The 17,957-nt window shown below is 58.7% G+C and overlaps 1 protein-coding gene across 11 annotated transcripts in view; it reads right to left on the bottom strand.

Annotated features, from left to right (window-relative positions):
* Positions 1 to 17,957, bottom strand: part of POU2F2 (POU class 2 homeobox 2) — a gene marked incomplete at its 5' end in the record, with an annotated part of 59,802 nt that overhangs the window by 18,299 nt on the left and 23,546 nt on the right. For 4 of the 11 annotated variants that reach the window (XM_079723202.1, XM_079723203.1, XM_079723207.1 and 1 more), the window contains 5 exons: positions 3,291 to 3,407; positions 6,468 to 6,524; positions 6,979 to 7,013; positions 7,126 to 7,191; positions 15,726 to 15,753. In XM_079723202.1, the coding sequence (XP_079579328.1) occupies positions 3,291 to 3,407; positions 6,468 to 6,524; positions 6,979 to 7,013; positions 7,126 to 7,191; positions 15,726 to 15,753 (303 nt within the window). Of the gene's footprint in view, positions 1 to 2,798; positions 3,036 to 3,290; positions 3,474 to 6,467; positions 6,525 to 6,978; positions 7,014 to 7,125; positions 7,192 to 15,725; positions 15,754 to 17,957 lie in introns of those variants that run through there. The other 7 variants (XM_079723200.1, XM_079723201.1, XM_079723206.1 and 4 more) reach the window with 4 other exon arrangements.

The raw sequence follows: 17,957 nt of genomic DNA, 5'->3' as shown, positions 1-17,957 counted from the left end.
TGGCTCATTGGTGTGTCTGGTTCCCTACAAGACAGGGAGCCCCTCTGGGGACAAGGCTGGGTCTGAGTCATGCCTGCTTCCCACCAGGGCCTGACCCAGCAGGCGGGAAGTGTCTGCGAAACGAGGGCAACACAGGCTGGGCAGGGGGTCCAGGCCAGGGCCGAGGCCGGCTGTGGCTGCAGCGGGCAGCGAGGGCAGAAGGACGGTGGTCCCCACCACGGCCTGGGCGCAGTATGGTGACCGGCTCGTGGGCTGTACGGGATAAACATTGGTCCGTTGGGGAAGTGAGATCACAGGGTGACAGAACTCCCAGAAAACAACTTCAGCCCAGCTTTGCACTTGCAGGAGACAGATGGAGATCAGAGCTGAGGGAAGCTGGGGCAGGAGGAGAGAGGGGAAAGGGCTGGGCAGGAGGGATTCGAGGGAACCTTGAGAGTCAGGGCCTGGGCAGGTTACAGGTGGCAGAGGGTCGGCCTGCTGCTGCTGGTGTCCATAGGGAGTCGGGAAGAGGTGGTTCTGGGGGTGTATGAACAGAAGGAGTGCCTGCTGCTCACAGGGGCTGAGGGCCTGGCTGGGTCTGCGCTAGGCTGCCCCGTCCCTCCTCCCTCCCTGTAGCCTGTGCTCCTTCAACAGACATTTCCGAGGGCATAGGTGGACACAGCCCTGGGTGATCAGGGCTGTGGCAGAAGGAGAGGCAATGGGCTGGGGGCCCCCAGAGGAGACAGGAGGCAGGAAATCAAACCAGCTGGAGGGAGGGAAGTCATGGAAGACTTCCTGGAGGTGCAGGCTCCCAAGCTGGGGCTTAAAGGATGGAGAGGAGCTCTCCAGGTAAAGGGAGGGGACTGACTTCCAGGTAGAAAGGAGAACAGGAGCAGGAACACCAAGACTGGAGGAGCCCTGAGCCTCAACCTTGCCCAGTGAAGAGCCGTGTGTGCTACAAGGCAAACAGATCACCAGCTGCTGGGGTCTTTGGTGGCTGGAGTGGGAGGGGTGCCAGTTAGAGGCAGCAGCCCCAGATCACGTGGTTAGAGCCCTGGACTCCCAGGCCTGGCTTCCAGGCTGGCTCTGCCACTTGAGCTCACGGTGTGACCTGGGGCAGGCAAGTCACTTTGCCTCCCCAGCACGCCCGCCACCGGCACCTTGGCCAGGGTGAGGATTTGTGGATTCAAGGAGGTCACGTTAGCATAGTGCCTGGTACAAAGGCAGCACCCGACACACTACCTATGGCGATGGTGGCAAGCCAGGCATTGGGAGGACCTGTTTGGAAGAGTCGCTACAAAGCAGCGAGGCCACAGTGCTCTGTGTTTCTGCAGAGCCAGGCCCGGCGGCAGGAAGCTCTAAGGAGACAGAGAGGCACTCAGTGTTAAGGACAGCCCCAAATGGGAGTGCTGGTCAGCAGTGGAACGGGCCCATCGAAGGCCGACCGCTGTCAAGGGAACAGCCTCGCAGGCGGTGGACAGCTCCCTGGTGCAGACAGCATAGGCCAGTCCCTCGCTGTAGGACTTGCCAGGCCCTTCACTGCCCTGGAACATGGGCCACAGACTCAAACGCTCTATGGAAACCAGGGTAACAGCACAAATGGGTGACATGGGCAGGGGTGGAAGGAAGGGGCGGGCTGGAAAGAGCAGCCTGTCGGAGGAGGAGGCCTGCCCAGCCTCTGCTCCGCTCCTGCCAACCACCCTTATGGGAAGTCTGTTGGCCAATATCATGGTTGAATTGTGTCCCCTAAAAAGATACGGTAGGGGGCTTCCCTGGTGGTCCAGTGGCTAAGACTCCATGCTTCCACTGCAGGGGGCACAGGTTCGATCCCTTGTCGGGGAGCTAAGATCCCACATGCCGCGTGGTGCGGCCATTAAAAAAAAAAACAAAGAAAAGAAACAGTAGCAGTTCTAACCCCTGGTGCCTATAAATATGACCTTGTTTGGAAACGAGGTCTTTGCAGATGTAATCAAGTTAAAAGGAGGTCATTAGGGTGGACCCTAATCCAACAACTGGTGTCCTTGTAAGAAGGGGAAATTTGGACACAGAGACAGACACACTCAGAGAAAAGATGGCCACATGACAACAGAGGCAGAGACTGGAGTCATCCATCTACGAGAAAGCCAACGATTTCCTGCACCACCAGAAGCGAGAAGAGGCAGAGAGGGATTCTCGTGTAGAGCCTCGAGAGAGACCCCAGCTCTGCTGACACCTTGATTTTGGACTTCTGGTCTGAGACGATACATTTCTGTTGTTTTAAGCCACCCAGTTTGTGATACTTTGTTATGGCAGCCCTGGAAGCTAATACAGCCACTCATGCCTGATTCCACGTAGACCAGAAGTCTCCAGAATGGGGATAGAGAATGCAGTGTTTCCTAACTCACAGACCACAGGCCCCTTTCTGAAAGAGCGTCTCACTGGATGAGCCAGGGAGCTCGATGTGGGGCACCGATTCTGATTCTCAGCCTTTCTTTTGTAACCACACAGGTCCTGTGCATGGAGGTGACCCCTGGTTTCCTCTGCTGTAAACTGAGGATAATGTGTCAGCCTCCCAGGTGGCTGTGGACCCTCAGCGAGATGCACAGAAAGCAGAGAGTCAGGCGCGCCCATCGCGTAGAGGGTGTCCTCCCCCTGAGCCTCGCTTTACCCCTCTGAAAGATGGGTGGCAGCATCTCCCGAGGCTTCCTGGGGTTGCCGGGGACTGCCTGGCCCAGCGCTGGTGGTCAGAACGGTCCGCGTGGACCGGCCAGCCCCCTGCACCGTCTCGGCTTTCTCGGGGCCTCCGCTGGAGGGCGTGTGCTCCCCGGGGCAGCCCTTACCTGTGCTGTGAGCTGGATGGGTTGGGACAGGGTGAGCTGTGGGGTCCCGGGGGGCTGGCTGGCAGGCTGTGGTGGCGGCAGGTCGCCTCCCCCGGAGGAGGCTGGGGGCTGCGAGGTCGAGGAGGAGGAGGAAGAGGAGGAGGAGGAGGAGGAGGCGGCGGCGGCCGCGGCGGCCAGGAGCTGGGCCTGCGCTTGCTGCAGGAGGAGCTGCTGCTGAGCTGGCATCAGCGCCGTGAGCTGTGGGCGGGGCGGGGGCGGGGGCGGCAGGGGCCGGAGGAGGGGCGTGGGGGGAGCAGAGAAAGCAGACAGGGGTTAGCGCCTGAGCCAAGCGGGTTAGGGGGCAGGTCTTCCAAGAGAACAGAGGAGGGCGAGAGGCAGGCGTTGAGAGAGTGGCCGTGGCCGTGGCCCGGGCGGGACTCCCCAGGCCACCAGTCCTGTAACAGACGGGAGGGGGCTGGCCTGTCCCTGCCCCCGTGCACCCCAAGTACTTACCCCAGCTAGCTGGCTGCCCGTCAACATGAGTTGGGCCTGGGGCAGATGCGGCTGAACTGGCTGGGGGGGCAGGGGTGCCGCTGGGGCTGAGTCACTGCTGGGGTCTTCAGCCTTGATCTGGGGGGGAGAGAGGCAGGGTCCGGGACCCCAGAATGTTAAGTGGAGGCCAGAGAGAATGCCCACCTGTGAACCAAAGAGAGGGCACGTGTGTGGCAACGGCAGCCCCGCACCGCCAAGGGAGAAGACTGGGGTGCGGAGGCTGGGCCTGCAGTGGCCCGCGGGGACCTCGGGCCACCTTTCTGGCCCAAGTTTCGGCACCAATCAGGAAAGGCTAACACACCCGAACTCCCGACAGGAGAGGGTCACCTTTGGAGAGCGCTTTTACCCTCCTGGGGGTCAGTTCCTCATCTTTAAAATGGGAAAGGATGCCAGTAGGGGCCCCGGGACATCAAAGAAGGGGGTCCTGTGTGCCACACCCCTCATCTGCCTCAGCCAGAGGTGCACCTCTTATCTGTCCAGTGGAGTAAGACTTTATTGGAAGAAAGAGGATTAGGGTATGAAATAAAAATCACCGCCTTAGAATATGGGTCATGAATTCAAAGCCTAAGGAAGCAGGCAGACAGCACAAATGGGTGATTTGGGCGAGTGTGGACGGAGTGGGCTGAAAAGAGCATGCCCGCCTGCCGGAAGGGGAGGCCTGCCCAGCCCCACCCAGCTTCTGCCGGCAAAAAACCCAAAGCAAAAATGCTGCAGGACCAGCAAAGGATGTCTGCAGGCCAGATGTGGCCCAGGTGCTGCCAGCTCTCAGCCTCCACCCCGGAGTCCGCTGAGCACCTCCTCCTCTCTCTGTGGAGGATACAGATGCATCTCGCATCCACCACGTAGGACAGACCAGCTTAGAGGGGTCCCAGCCTTCTTCCTCTCCTACCTGAAAATACCAGACAATGGTGGCCTTGCCTGAGAGGTCTGCTGGTGAAAGACCCATGGGGTGGGAGGTGTGGCTTGATGAGTCGCACACTCTCAGGCCCAGAGGGGACATGAGGGATCATCCTTCAGCCCAGTGCCCCAACAGTGTTTTGCAAAAGGAGATCCAGAGAGGGAAAGCATCTTGTGTAAGGCAACACACTGACTTGGCAGGAGCGAGTGTGGCATTTGCAATACAGACTGAGACAGACAGACAGACAGAGGCCTGGGAAGGGGCCAAATAACAGAGGGTGAGTGGCATGCCCCAAGGGACGGGATACAAGTGTCAGAAAGTCTAAGGGGTACAGGGATGCAGCGTGAAACAGTAGTAGATACTAGAAGTCAGGGCAGTGGCTGCCCTGGAGGGGAAATAAAGGGCCTTCTGGAAGTCTGGTCGTGTTCTGTTTCTCGATCTGGTGCTGGTGACACAGGTGTCCAGTTTGTGAAAATCCACAGAGCTGTACACTGGGGATCTAAGTGTGTGTCATATTTTAATTAAAAGTTTTTAAAAAACCAACGTTGCGCGCCATGGTGAGAACACTAACCCCCTGAGGGCCCTTTCCTTCTCTCTCTTTTAAGCCTCCATCAGGTGCTAGGACGTCTCTAACACCTTCCAACCCTGGCTAATCGCCCCTTTTAACAAACAGAGAAACCGGTCTCAGGCTTATACCCGACAGTAGGCAAGAGTCTCTGGGTACATTTTAATAATCATTGTATTTATTTCCATGGCAAGTGATTCTGGTTTTCCATTCATGAAATTTCCATTTAAAAAAACGTTTTATTTCAGCTGTTGAAAAAGCAAGACAGCTCATGAGCTGATCATTGTTGAGGCCGATTGACAGGTACCTGGAGGTTTGTTTTCGCTATGGTCTTCCTTCTACTTTTGTATCTGCTTCACACTTTCCATAATAAAATGTTTTTTTTTAATTGAGCCAATTTAACAAAATTATGATGTAAATAATTGAACACGGTGGTGTGTGCATTTGTCTGAAATCATGATGGAAGCACATGAATCACTGCAATTAGGGAAAGACTGACACAGAAGAGATGCAGTGAGGTGGAACAGCAAAGGCCAGGAGCGGAGACCAGCTGTGGATGGAGACCCAGAGTCAGAGGCCGCTGCTGCTCTCTCTGCCTCAGGCTTTCCCCGGGAAGCAGGCCCAGGCTGGGGAAGGGGAGCGAGAACCCTTTCTTCCTTGGGCCCCACTAGTCTCCTAGGGGAGAAGCAGGGCTGCGGGGGAGCAAGGAGAGGCTGCAAAGATTCAGCTGAGGGAGGGCTGGTGCTGGGGGTGGGGGTGATGGATGCTCTCAGCTCCAAGGGCTATGGCCAGAGCCCAGCCTGAGATCAGACGGAAGACGGTCAGAGTCAGAGCCCTTCTCCCTGGGTCCCGTCCAGCGCCCTCAGAACAAGACACCTGCCCACCAAGCAGATCAAGGCACACCAGCCATGGAAGGGACCTCAGAGATCCCCCTCTCCACCCCCCATTCCCATTTCCCATGTTAGAGAAGAGGAAACCGAGAAGCCCAGAGTGGGGGAGTGATTCTCCCATAGTCACAGAGCAGCTCCTGGGGCCCCCGCCCCATCCTTCTGCCACCTTTGGTCGGGGTCAGGGGTCCTGCCCGTGCCCCCTCCTCTGTCTCTGCGCCATCTTCAGGCCTCTGGACCTGCCGGCTGCCCCCGCCAGACTGGAGGGTGGAGACCTGGGCCCCAGACACCCCAGGAAGCCCAGCAGTGCCCAGGAGCAGGGCCCCATCTGGATCTGGCATTTGCTCTACGTGGTCACTTCCGGCCTCCCCATCGTCCTCTCCTCCAGCATCCTCACTGGGCCTGCCCTCCCCTCCCCGCTCCCCAGTCCTCCGCTGGCCCCTGAGTGTGTGCTTGGGGGGATGGGGGGACGGGCCCGGCCCCTGTTCGGTCAGGGACGTTGGGATGGGGGCGGGGCCCTCAGCTTCCTGTTGTTCATCGCCCTGGGGCTCTGGGGGGGATTTCCCTGGCCACCCCCACTCCCCCAGGGAAGGGGAAGGAGCCCTGGTGAGTCACAGGTCTGGGGCGGGAGCCCGAGGGTGAGAAGGGGCGGCGGCCGGAGGAGTCCTGTCACCGAGGTACCAGGCCCTGAGCCCTCGGCAGGCATCTGGGACCCTCTCCGAAATGCCAAACCCGGCCCATCGCAGGACACCTCTCCCCCTGCCCTGGCTGCCCTGACAGGTGCTTACCTTGGTGCTGGGGCCAGTCGGGGACACAGAGAACGGGGAGGTCTTATTCTGGGGGTTCTGCAAAGAGCGAGTTGGGGTGGGAGATGGGAACAGTGAGATGAAGCAGCTTCGGACACCCTGCCCCTCCCCCACAGAGCTCCCCTCTGCTCTCTTCTCCCCCTCCCCCTCCCTTCTCCCCCTCCCCCTCCCCCTCCCTTCTCCCCCTCCCCCTCCCCCTCCCTTCTCCCCCTCCCTTCTCCCCCTCCCCTCTCCCCTCCCCCTCCATTCTCCCCCTCTCCCCCTCCCCCTCCCTTCTCCCCCTCCCCCTCCCTTCTCCCCCTCCCCCTCCCCCTCCCTTCTCCCCCTCCCTTCTCCCCCTCCCTTCTCCCCCTCCCTTCTCCCTTCTCCCCCTCCCTTCTCCCCCTCCCCCTCCCTTCTCCCCCTCCCCCTCCCTCTCCCCCTCCCTTCTCCCCCTCCCTTCTCCCCCTCCCTTCTCCCCCTCCCTTCTCCCCCTCCCCCTCCCCCCCCTGACCTGATGGTTAGTGTCTGGTCCATTTCTTTCCGTGTCTGCAAGGAGAGGGACAGGGTGAGTTGTCACGAGCCACCCCCAAAACTCCCCCGGCGCACCTGCCCTCCGCCCGTGGTGACCTCTGCCCTCCCTGCTCCCTTCCCCACTCACCTGTGTGCTCTGATGGGGAGTCCAGACCTTGCTTCTCGGCCTCCAGGGGCTTAGACATTCTTATTTCTGGGGACAGAGGAGGGATGCAAGTGGGGTGAGGGTGCAGAAGCCTGAAGAGCTCTGGGGCCCCTCCTCCGGCACCACCCCAGCCTCTCCCCAAATACTCCCACACCCCCTGCCGCCTTGCAAGTGTCTCTTTCCGGGAGACATGCCCTCTGCTCTGAGTCTCTGCTCTCCTCCGGCAGGACAGGTGAGGGGCCTTCGGGCCCTGGGGATCCCCTTCACCCCTCCAGGAGGTGGCACAGGGAGGGTCAGCCCGCGACCCGCCCCCCCGTGAGACCCTGGGGCAGGGTGGGAGGGTAGAGGTTGGCCATTGGTCCTGACAAGGCTCTGGCCGCCCAGGGGGAGGCTGGTGATGCTCCAGAGCAGCGAGTCAGCCTTAGGCTTCCTCTCAGGCTGCCGCCCAGGCGCCCATCCTGCCTCACCAGGTTTCGGTGAGGCATGTTTTCCACTCTGAGTAGGGCCTGGGAGGTGTGAGGGGACTGCAGCATCCCCAAAGGAACGAGTTGTCAGATCTCCAGCTGTGATTCAGCCGCCCTCTGGCCCCCTCCTCGGCCCACCACTTTCCTGTCCATACCCCACTCCCACCGACCTCCCCTTCAGGTACTCAGCACACAGGCGGCCCCACCCTGATCTCTGTGACCCCGACCCCATCTGCTTCTGCCCCGACCTTGTCCTCAAACCTAATCTTAGACCTTACCTGGGACTTCAGCCTTGAATTGCAGCTGCACGCCTCAATCCAACCTACAGTCCCTGCCCCTACAGACGCAATCCCACCCTAGAGTTGCGCGGGCAGAGGAAATGAAAGAAGGTGGCCGAGGGGAGTGGCACGCAGGGGACACGAAGCGATGGAGACAAACCCCCGTCCTCACCGCTCTGTGATGCTGGTCACAGGAAGGTGAGTGCTACCAGGGCCAAGCACAGCGCCAAGTATGATTCAGAGCTCATGCCGGCAGTTGGTGCTAATATTACCCCCATTGTACAGAGGAGGAAACTGAGGCTCCAGGGGGGATGGCACCTCCCCAAGAACACAGTGAGGCAGCAGAGGCACCCTGATCGGACCTGGGTCTTTGTGACTCCAGGACTCCCACTTCTTCTTTTTTTTTTTTTTTTTTTGGCCGTACACAGGCCTCTCACTGTTGTGGCCTCTCCCGTTGCGGAGCACAGGCTCCTGACGCGCAGGCTCAGCGGCCATGGCTCACGGGCCCAGTCTCTCCGCGGCATGTGGATCTTCCCAGACCGGGGCACGAACTCGCGTCCCCTGCATCGGCAGGCGGACTCTCAACCACTGCGCCACCAGGGAAGCCCCAGGGCTCCCACTTTTGATCAGTATCGCTGCGGTCTCTGATGGGCCCGTCGTGACTTTCACCACCTCATCTCTCACCATCACCCCAACCCAAGCTCACCCTGACTCCGACTTGAACCCAGCTCTTCCTGGTCCTAGACCCCCGCACAAATCTGGGTTTCTGCCCGACCCGTTCTGGATCCCCTTTGCCCACCCTGATTCCCAGCTCCTGTCCAGACGGCCCGAGTCCTTCAGCTGACCTCAACTCTCAACTCGGCCTCAGACCTTACTCCTGACCCTGACTCTGACCCTAAAGTCTCCCCTACAGCTCACTCCAAATCCCCACCAAGACCCCACCCTATCAAAGGAGCTATCCAACTCTGGTGTGCTCTGCATCCAAGATATTTAAAGAAGGCCAGCTAGAGAGAGAGCTGGGACAGCGTCACCAACTGAAAAAAAAAAAGAAGTCCAGAAATTTTGCAATTACTCGACACGGAACGCCACTCGGATTTAAAATTCCTGATTAAAAAGCCAGGTCACACACTGCTGGTGGGAGTGTAAATCAATACAAGCACAATTCAAGAAAGCCAAGCGGTGCCCCTTCCCTGTGGCCAAGCACATCCACTCCCGGGCATCCATCCAAGAGAAAGGAGCGTCCTGCCCACCATCACCACCCCCGGCACACGTGTTCCCAGCAGCGCTTTCATAACCAGTCCCCGCCACTGGAAATAGCTCAAGGGCCCATTAACGGGAACGGGTCAACAACACTGGTACATCCATACAACGAAATACTCCACAGCCGGGGAAAAGAACCAACTCCTGCATCACACACACTGAATCTCGCAAACATGATGCCGGGGTAAAGACGTGAGACACAAAAGTGGACAGACAGGAGGACTCCAATTATGTGAAACTCAGAAACAGGCAGGATGACATCAGATGATTAAGGTCAGATTAGTGGGCACCTTTTGGGGGGTGCTAACGGGGAGAGGGTGTGAGGAAGCCTGCAAGGGGTTGGAAATGTTCTCTTTGGTGGTTATGTGGGTCTACACATATGTAAAAATTCATCAAGCTGTACGCTTAAAATTTGAGCACTTTATGTATGGTATGTTTTCACAAAAAAAGAAAAAAAATTTTGAGTTGGGACTTCCCTGGTGGCGCAGTGGTTAAGACTCCACGTTCCCAATGCAGGGGGCCCGAGTTCGATCCCTGGCCAGGGTACTAGATCCCACACGCTTGCCGCAACTAAGGAGCCTGTGAGCCACAACTAAGGAGCCCTTGAGCTGCAACTAAAGGAACCCATGTGCTTCAACTAAGGAGTTGGCAAGCCACAGCTAAGGAGCCCTTGAGCTACAACTAATGGAACCCACATGGTGCAACTAAGAAGCCGGCAAGCCGCAACTAAGGAGCCCTTGAGCTGCAACTAAAGGAGCCCATGTGCTGCAACTAAGGAGCCGGCCAGCCTCAACTAAGGAGCCTGCCTGCTGCAACTAAGACCCGGTGCAACCAAATAAATAAATAAAATTTTAAGCTAATAACAATAAAAATAATAAGCCAGCATATAGTCCTATTAAGGCATGAGCTTATGAGGGTTGGGGTGCAGGTGCCCAGATGCTACAGGAGCTCAGGCCCTGTTTCTGGGCACTGGGAAGGGGGCAGCAAGTGGCTAAGGATGCTGAGAGAGCCAGGGGATGAGGCCCCCTCATGACTCTGGTGCATCAGACGTGGGAGTCCTGCCTGATCCTGGCTCTAAATCTCCCAGACCTTGGCCCTGCTCCAGGCAACCACAAATCCTGACGTGGCCCTAAATCCCACCCCTCCCAGCATCCCTGAAAGCCGTGCCCCAGCCCCCTCCCCGCACCCCCCCAGCCAGTGTCCACGTTGCCACGGGAGCTCCCCGCCTGGCCCTGAACCCTTCCATGGCTCCCCGTCTCCTAAGAAAAGCCCAGGCTCCTCATCCTGGCCTTTAGGGTGTGACCCTTGTCACCCTCTGCTGCCCATCTCTTGCCACTTATGCAACTTTCTCTTCAGCCACGCCAGGTATCTCCCTCTGCTTGACGGGGAGTCCAGACCTTCAGGTTCTTTACTCCTCACCTAGCTAGCGAATGTCCCTCCTGCTGACAGACCAGGCTGGCCTCTGACCTCACCTCCACCCCAGAGAGTCCATGCTCATTCTCGGCCTCTCTTATGTGCTGAGCTGTGTCCTCCAATATTCCTGTGTTGAAGTCCTAACCCCCAGTACCTCAGAACATGACTGTCTTTGGAGATAGGATCTTTAAAGAGGTAATGAAGTTAAAATGAGACCCTTGGGGCCCTTAGGGTGGGCTCTCATCCAATATGACTGGGGTCCTTATAAGAAGAGGAGATTGAGACTGAGACATGCCCAAAGGGAAGACCGTGTGAAGACACAGGGAGCAGATGGCCATCTCAAGCCAAGGACAGAGGCCTCAGAAGAAACCAACCCTGCTGACACCTTGACCTTGGGCTTCTAGCTTCCAGAATTTTGAGAAAATAAATTTCTGTTGTTTAAGCCATCCAGTCTGGGGTACTTTGTTATGGCAGCCCTAGCAAACTAATGCAGCCTCCCTTGGTCGTGCCTTCTTGCCATCCTAGCCCCGAGCCCGCAGGACTGTGGTCACCTGTGCCCCAGTCCTTTCCCACTAGACCAGAGGGCAGGCCTGGTCTGACTCATCGCTGGGTCCCCAGCATCACCCAGCTCAGAAGGTTATGTTTGCTGAGCGTCCGTCCTTCCCTGCAGCTCTCTCGGTCTCTTGTTCCTGCCTCTGTCCTGCTGTCTATCTGCCATTTAACAAATGTTTCCCGAGGCCTTGGCGTGGGCTGGTCCCTCTGCCTGGAACGCTGCTCCCCACTCTATCTGCCTGGCGATCTCCTCCTCACCCTCCAGGGCCCAGCACAGGCTCTGTCCTCCGCGAAGTCACCGCCCCCGACGACTTCAGGCAGAGGGTCTCTCCCCTGTTCCCTCCACCCTGGCTCCATGTCCCCTGTCGCTGTCCTAAAGGCTGTAGCCATCTGGGCCCCAGAATGTCTCCTCCTTCAGGCTAGAAACCCCTCAGGGGCAGCTCTGACGCATCTGGGGTCCCCAGTGGGACGTGTGGATTGACTGAACAAGGGTGGCCCGGCTCTCCCTCCTCCAGGCCTTCGCCTCTGCTCTTCTCCCACCTGGGGCGACCCTCTCCTTCTCGACTAGCCAACTCCTGCTCCTCTTTAAGGCTCCAGCTCCACGTCACCTCCTCTGTGAGGTCCTCCCTGACTGCCCAGGCGGTCAGTGCCTCTCTCGTCTGGGGTCGCCCTGCCCCCTAACACACCCTGACAGCCTGGACAGTGACCCCCGTCCCAGACTGTGGGCTCCTTAGGGCCCACGCTGCACAGTCTGGGGCTGTGTCTTTGGAATGAACGAAAGCATGAAAGAGTCTCCTCTCCCTGCTGTCACCTGACACTTCGACCCTCAGCCCCAGTCCCCAAGCAGCTCCAACCTAAACATTTAAGGTAACATCCCCTCTGCAGGGATACTGGCTGCAGAGGAAAGAGTGGCTTGAGGGGAAATTTCCAGCACTCCATTTCCCTTGTTCTCACTGACCCTGCCCCCCACTACTCCCAGCCCCCACACAGCCCGAGCACCCCTGCAGCGCTCAGCTGGGCCAACAGCAAAATGGCCAGAGCTGTCCTTCAGGCCTCTTTTTTTTTTTTTTTTTTTTTTTTTTGGCGGTGCGCGGGCCTCTCACTGTTGTGGCCTCTCCCGTTGCGGAGCACAGGCTCCGGACGCGCAGGCTCAGCAGCCATGGCTCACGGGTCCAGCCGCTCCGCGGCATGTGGGATCTTCCCGGACCGAGGCACGAACCCGCGTCCCGTGCATCAGCAGGCGGACTCTCAACCACTGCGCCACCAGGGAAGCCCTGCCCAGGCCTCTTTTGCTGCCCTCTCCTTCCCCTCCATCTGAGCCCAACCCAAGAAAAGGGTCTCATCAAATCATCCCCACCAGCAATGAATAGGGAACTCCATTTCCACCACGACCCAAAGCTAAGTGATGTCTTAATGGGGACCCTCGAGGGCGCAGCGACCCTGGCAAGGGGCCTGCTGAGGCTGCTCACCCTGGAGGCTGCCTCAGCCTTGGCCCAGGCAGGGTTCTCTCTCTCTCTCTCTCAATCTCTCTCTCTCTTTTGACTTTAGAGAAATACTGATGCCTAATCCCTCCCCCCGACACTCTGATTTCATTGGGACAGAGACCTAGGCGTCTGAAACTTTTAAGCCCCCCTCCAGGTGATTCTAATTTGCTACAGCCCCCTGGCGCCTTCAGAAGGCCCCCCTCAAAGCCTCGTTCATTCGCAAGGGAAGTTTGGTTGGTTGCTTAGGGTCACTCCTCCCTTCTCCCATCGCAGGCAGCGGGCCACTTTTTAGAGGAACAGGCAGGCAAAAGCAATGCAGAGCCCGACTGGGCCCCTCAAACCCCACCATCCTTGGGTCAGACCCACCAGGGGCGGCCACGCCCCTGGGCTCACACTCAGTTGCCCGACTGCCCCAGGCCTGGGACGCTGGGTCCCCTCCGCCCTTCCTCGCCCCTCCCTCCCCGGACTTTCACTTCTCCTCTGCATTTCCCCCAGCCGGTTTTAGCAGACTTGGGCCAGCTTCTCGTTAGCACTTACCGAAAATGGGGCTAAATATAGAGGGCCCAAGGGCTTCCCCTCACCCTCCTGGCCCCGCTTGGCCTGTCCCCTGGGTCCCCTGTCTACAAAGCTTGCTTCAATCAAGGCTGTGGCCTGGGAGCCCCTGTGGGCAGGGTCTGCACTGCCGGGAACCTCTGCTCGCCCACTGGCCCAGCCCAGCCTCCCCAGGAGTCGCATTTCACACCCCCATACCCCACAGCTGTCCCTGGGCGGCCTCCAGGGATTGAACATTTCTGAGTGTCAGGAGGGACGGATGGAGATACAGGCAGCAGACACAACAAGAGAGGTGGCCCTACAGCTGCGCTGACAGAAGCTGCCACAGACACTGCAGCCACAGCCAGGCAGGGCCCTGGACACGGATGGAGACCATGCAAACGCACACAGGGACAGGTGTGCACAGATCCCAGACAGGAATGTTTGCAGATGAAGGCACAAGCCCAGACACAATGACACAGGCAGATATGCAAAACACACACCCAGACGTGTGTGGGCACACCTGTGCTTACACACACTCACACACCGAGTCACCCCCAGACACGTACACACTCACACCCCAGAGTCACTCACAGACACACAGATAGACACAGATGTGCATACACACACAGACACCCAGGTCACTCAGATAGACACACACAAGATGTACACGCACGCACACACACACACACACACAGACACCCGGAGTCACTCAGACATACAGACACAGATGTGTACGCATGTGCACATACACACACACAGTCACAGACATAGAGACAGAGATGTGCATACACACACACACACACACACACACAGGTAACTCAGATAGACACACACACAGACATGCATGTACTCACACTCCCAGAGTCACCTCCTCCTGGGAGATGGCCAAGGTGGACCCCTGAACTCAGGTCACAGATGTAGAGCCCAAGACCAAGCAGTGATCTGCCCAAGGTCACACATGTATTAATTCATGTCCACGCCAGGGAACCCAGGGCAGGCCTCACAGGCAGGGCAATTCTGTGAGAAATCCCAAGTAAAGGGTTTAACCCAGCGCCCAACACGTACAAAGCCCCCATTCAACCCCAGACAGGGAAGAGACGGCATGCGTGTACAGATGCCCTGGGTCCCTGTGTCTACACTGTACATGCACACGCACGCGCACACACACACACAACCACAGCTGCATACATGGTCACCTCAGTAAACAGTCACACAGCATCTGGCGAGCGGCCTTCCTTCCGTCTCACAGCCCTCCTTGCCTCCCTTGCCTTACTCATACCCACTCATCCTCCACATCTCGGACCACACACGCCCTCTTCCAGGAAGCCCTCCCTGACACCCCATCAGCTGAACTGGGCAAGTCTCCTGGGCTCCCCCAGTCCCCTGTGCCTCCCCTGTCCCAGCCGTGACCCCTCAGCCTGTGCCTCCTTCCCTGTCTGGTGACAGGTCTGTCTCCCCCACTGGACTGGGGACTCCAGGAGGACACACCCCTGAAGCTGCCTTTTTCAGCTCTATTTTCAACATCCAGCACAGAACTGCTCAATAAATACATGTCGATGACAGATCACAGGGATGCCCGCATACACGGATGCACAAAGACACGCACCAAACCAATCATCCCCGCAGACACCCACAAATGGGACACATCCCCACACATCCCCATGGTCAGACCTAGAGGGCCGCAAACAAAACAACCTTGAAGTATGGACGCTTGCCGAGTTCCAGGCCCCGTGGTAAGCATTTACCTATTACCTCACTTAACTCTCCCATCAGCACCGCGGAGAGATAACTATCCTCACACAGAGATGGACACATTATGTCAAATGAGCGACAAATACAAATCGCTTTGTATGGTGCCTGGCGCACGACGTTCACTCAGTCGACTGACATTTGGTGGATGAGGCAGGTCATGAGCACACAAACGTAATAAATTTTCAGGCAGTGATAAGTGCCATGAAGAAGAGATAAAGCAGGGCGAAGGGACTCAGGATGGCGGGATTGGTTGCCAGTTTAGATGGGGCAGGAAGGGAAGGCCACCCCGAGGAGGGGACATCTCAGGCGAAGGAAGTGAGGAAGTGAACCAAGAGAGCATTGCCAAGGCTACCCCCCTAATGCCACACACAAAAGCCCCTCACACACGGGACACCTGACAGTCGCACACAGAAGACTCGGAACTACCGCGCGCATGCACAGGCACAGACGCACACACTCAAAGGTCCAGCAACCCAGCCTTCCAGCCCCTGTGCTGTCCCTCCCCAGGGTCACTCATGTCGCCCACCCACCAGCCCTCTGTATAGGAGCTTGCTACCAACACCTGGCTCCATCCCCCTCCCCCAGACCCCTCAGGACAGGGCAGCAGAGAAGGCGAGAAGAGGTCGGAAGCCCCCCCGCGCCCCCCTACCCACCCTGCCCCGTGCTGATGTGAAAGGGGAGGGGAAAGAGAAGCTGGAAGTGGGAACCCAGGATGGGAAGAGGGGGCAGCTGCTGAGGTACAGAGTCAAAGGGCAAAGGAGACAGCTGAAGAGGAGTGGCAGGGCGGGCCGGCAAGCGGCCGGCAGGACGAGCCCCACGGTGCTGCCAGTGCTCGGGCCCCTTACCTGGAGCCCCCATGCTGGAGTGAACCATGCTGCCTGCCCCGCAGGGCTGGGGGGACGACTGTGCCATCTCCCCGCCCTCTCTGGGGGCCAAGCCCTCTCCGCCGGAAGTCACCCAGGGAGGAAACCACAGGGCCCGCCCCCTTCGGAAGGGAAAATACCCGTGCCCGAAGGCCCACCCCAGCAGGCAGCGGACCCCAAATCATGTGTGTGTGTTGGGGAAGTGCGGGTAGTGGCGTAGAGTGCAAGCAGGCTGGAAGAGCTGACTCCTACAGCTGTGCCCCCAGAAGGTGCCCCTAGCCCTTGTGCCACCTCCACCTTGCCAACACATCTGGAACAGGGCATGTGGGTCTGGGAGAGAAGGTGGATCCATAACAACACCACTAAAACACTGGCTAGGAGTTCTGGGTGGGGGGAGGGGGACTTTCCCAATGCTAGGCCCCCTGCACCTCGCATTTAACAGGCATCATCTCTGGAGGCTCACTATTTGCCCCATTTTACAGACAAAAAGACTGAGGACCAGAGAAGTGAGGTGTCCTCCCCAAGGGCCCAGAGCCAAGAAACGCTGAAGCCAAGAAGCAGGGCAGCAGGATGTGTTCGCGATAGGTTTCCGCAGGCTGTGGGGAGTCGGGAACCCAGCCGTGCATCTGCCCGCAGGTGAGGCGTCCGGGGCCACCACTGGGAGAATCGGTACCCGTTGTCAGTGGTAGGACCGGCGGCAGGTCCGGGCCTTGCCCTGGAGCAGCAAGAGGTTTGCCAGGGGGCAAATGCAGGCGCCGTAGGTGGCTGGGGCGGAGGGAAGTACGCGGTGCCGGGGCTGCTGGCTGGCCCTTCGCGCTGCGGCGCTCCCGGACCAGCTGTTCCCTCCGCGCCCGCCAGAGGACGGCAGCGCCCAGCCAATGGGCCAGAGGGCGGGGCCGGCTGCGGAGGAGGGAGCCCCTCCCGCCGCTCCCAGTCCCCTTCCCCGCCCCCGCGCGCACACCTGCGAGGGTCACACAAAGGCGCCGGACTGCCGGCCCACGGCGGCGCAGACAAAGGCGCGGCCGAGCCCGCTGCCCTCTTCCTCCTCCCCGCGCCCGGTCCGAGGCTTCAGGGCCGCCTGGAGCCTCCAAACAACCCACCTGCCCGCTGCGGGCCCTGCAGGACTCGCTGCGCCCCACGCTGAGGGACCCCCAAACCACGCGCGCGCACACGGACGCCTAGACTCTCATACACACGCTCAAGTGTTTCTACACATGGACCCCAGCACTTCACACACACGTGTGCACATCCAGACACACGGGGACACTCCTCTGCGCACAAGCCCTAACACCAACGCTCCTTACCAACGCTCCCGTGTACAGATCCCCCTCCTGTGCTCCGTCACGCGGACACACGGGCACAAGGACACATCTACCCAAGTGTGCCCAGGCATACCTCCTGGCCATGTGTGCCCACATTCACACCCACGCACACTCACGCACGATATAACACACAGGCAGACCTTCGTGAGTGCCTTTCTGCCTGTACACGGGCCCTGTGCACCCAGAGACGCCCAGGCAGGGAGACCCACTCCACGGGCGGGGGAGGAATGACCGCGGTCCTCACATCTGCACACACAGAGGGGGCAGTTCCCCCTCTAGCTACACTCCACAAGATTCCATATTGTAAAGGCCATTTCACTGAGGAGATCCAGAGACCATACAGCATCAGCTGGGCTCCAACTCAGACCTCCTGCCTCCTGGTCCACCTCTTTCCCACTCTCTCTCTCTCTCAGATGCAGCGTTTTTATACCGGAGGGTCTCCTTGGAAGCAGTCTGGTGGCAGTGGTACTGGGGCCTTGTCTTGAAGTTGCATTGCCCAGTAAGCTCTGCTTTGATTTAGGATTTATGTTTTGGGGGACTTGGAAATGAGGGTAATAAGGACATTATAGCGGGGTGTGGGTGGAGCAAAACACCCCCATGCTCCACCCTAGACATAGTCATCATCCATGTCAGGAGCGAGCTTTGGGACACAACCCAAAGCAGGGCGAGAAGCACCACCCATTTCCGGTGCTGTCCTCCCAGGTCTGCAGCTGAGTGGCAGAGCTGGCGAAAGCCTTACATGCTTCCCCGTGGGGTGAAATCACCGCACCCCTCTTGCCTCCCATGCTGGCTCCACTATTATCGCCTGTGGCAGACCAGAACTGAGTCCCTGAGCTGGAGTCAGGGCATCTTGAAGAAGAATGGGCCTGAGACTTCCCCCTGCCCAAGAGAG

The sequence above is a fragment of the Hyperoodon ampullatus genome (genome assembly GCF_949752795.1).
Source record: "Hyperoodon ampullatus genome assembly, chromosome: 18".
NCBI classification, from domain to species: Eukaryota; Metazoa; Chordata; class Mammalia; order Artiodactyla; family Ziphiidae; genus Hyperoodon; species Hyperoodon ampullatus.
The sequence above is the reverse complement of the archived record's forward strand: the minus strand, read 5'-3'. Positions and strand labels throughout refer to the sequence as shown.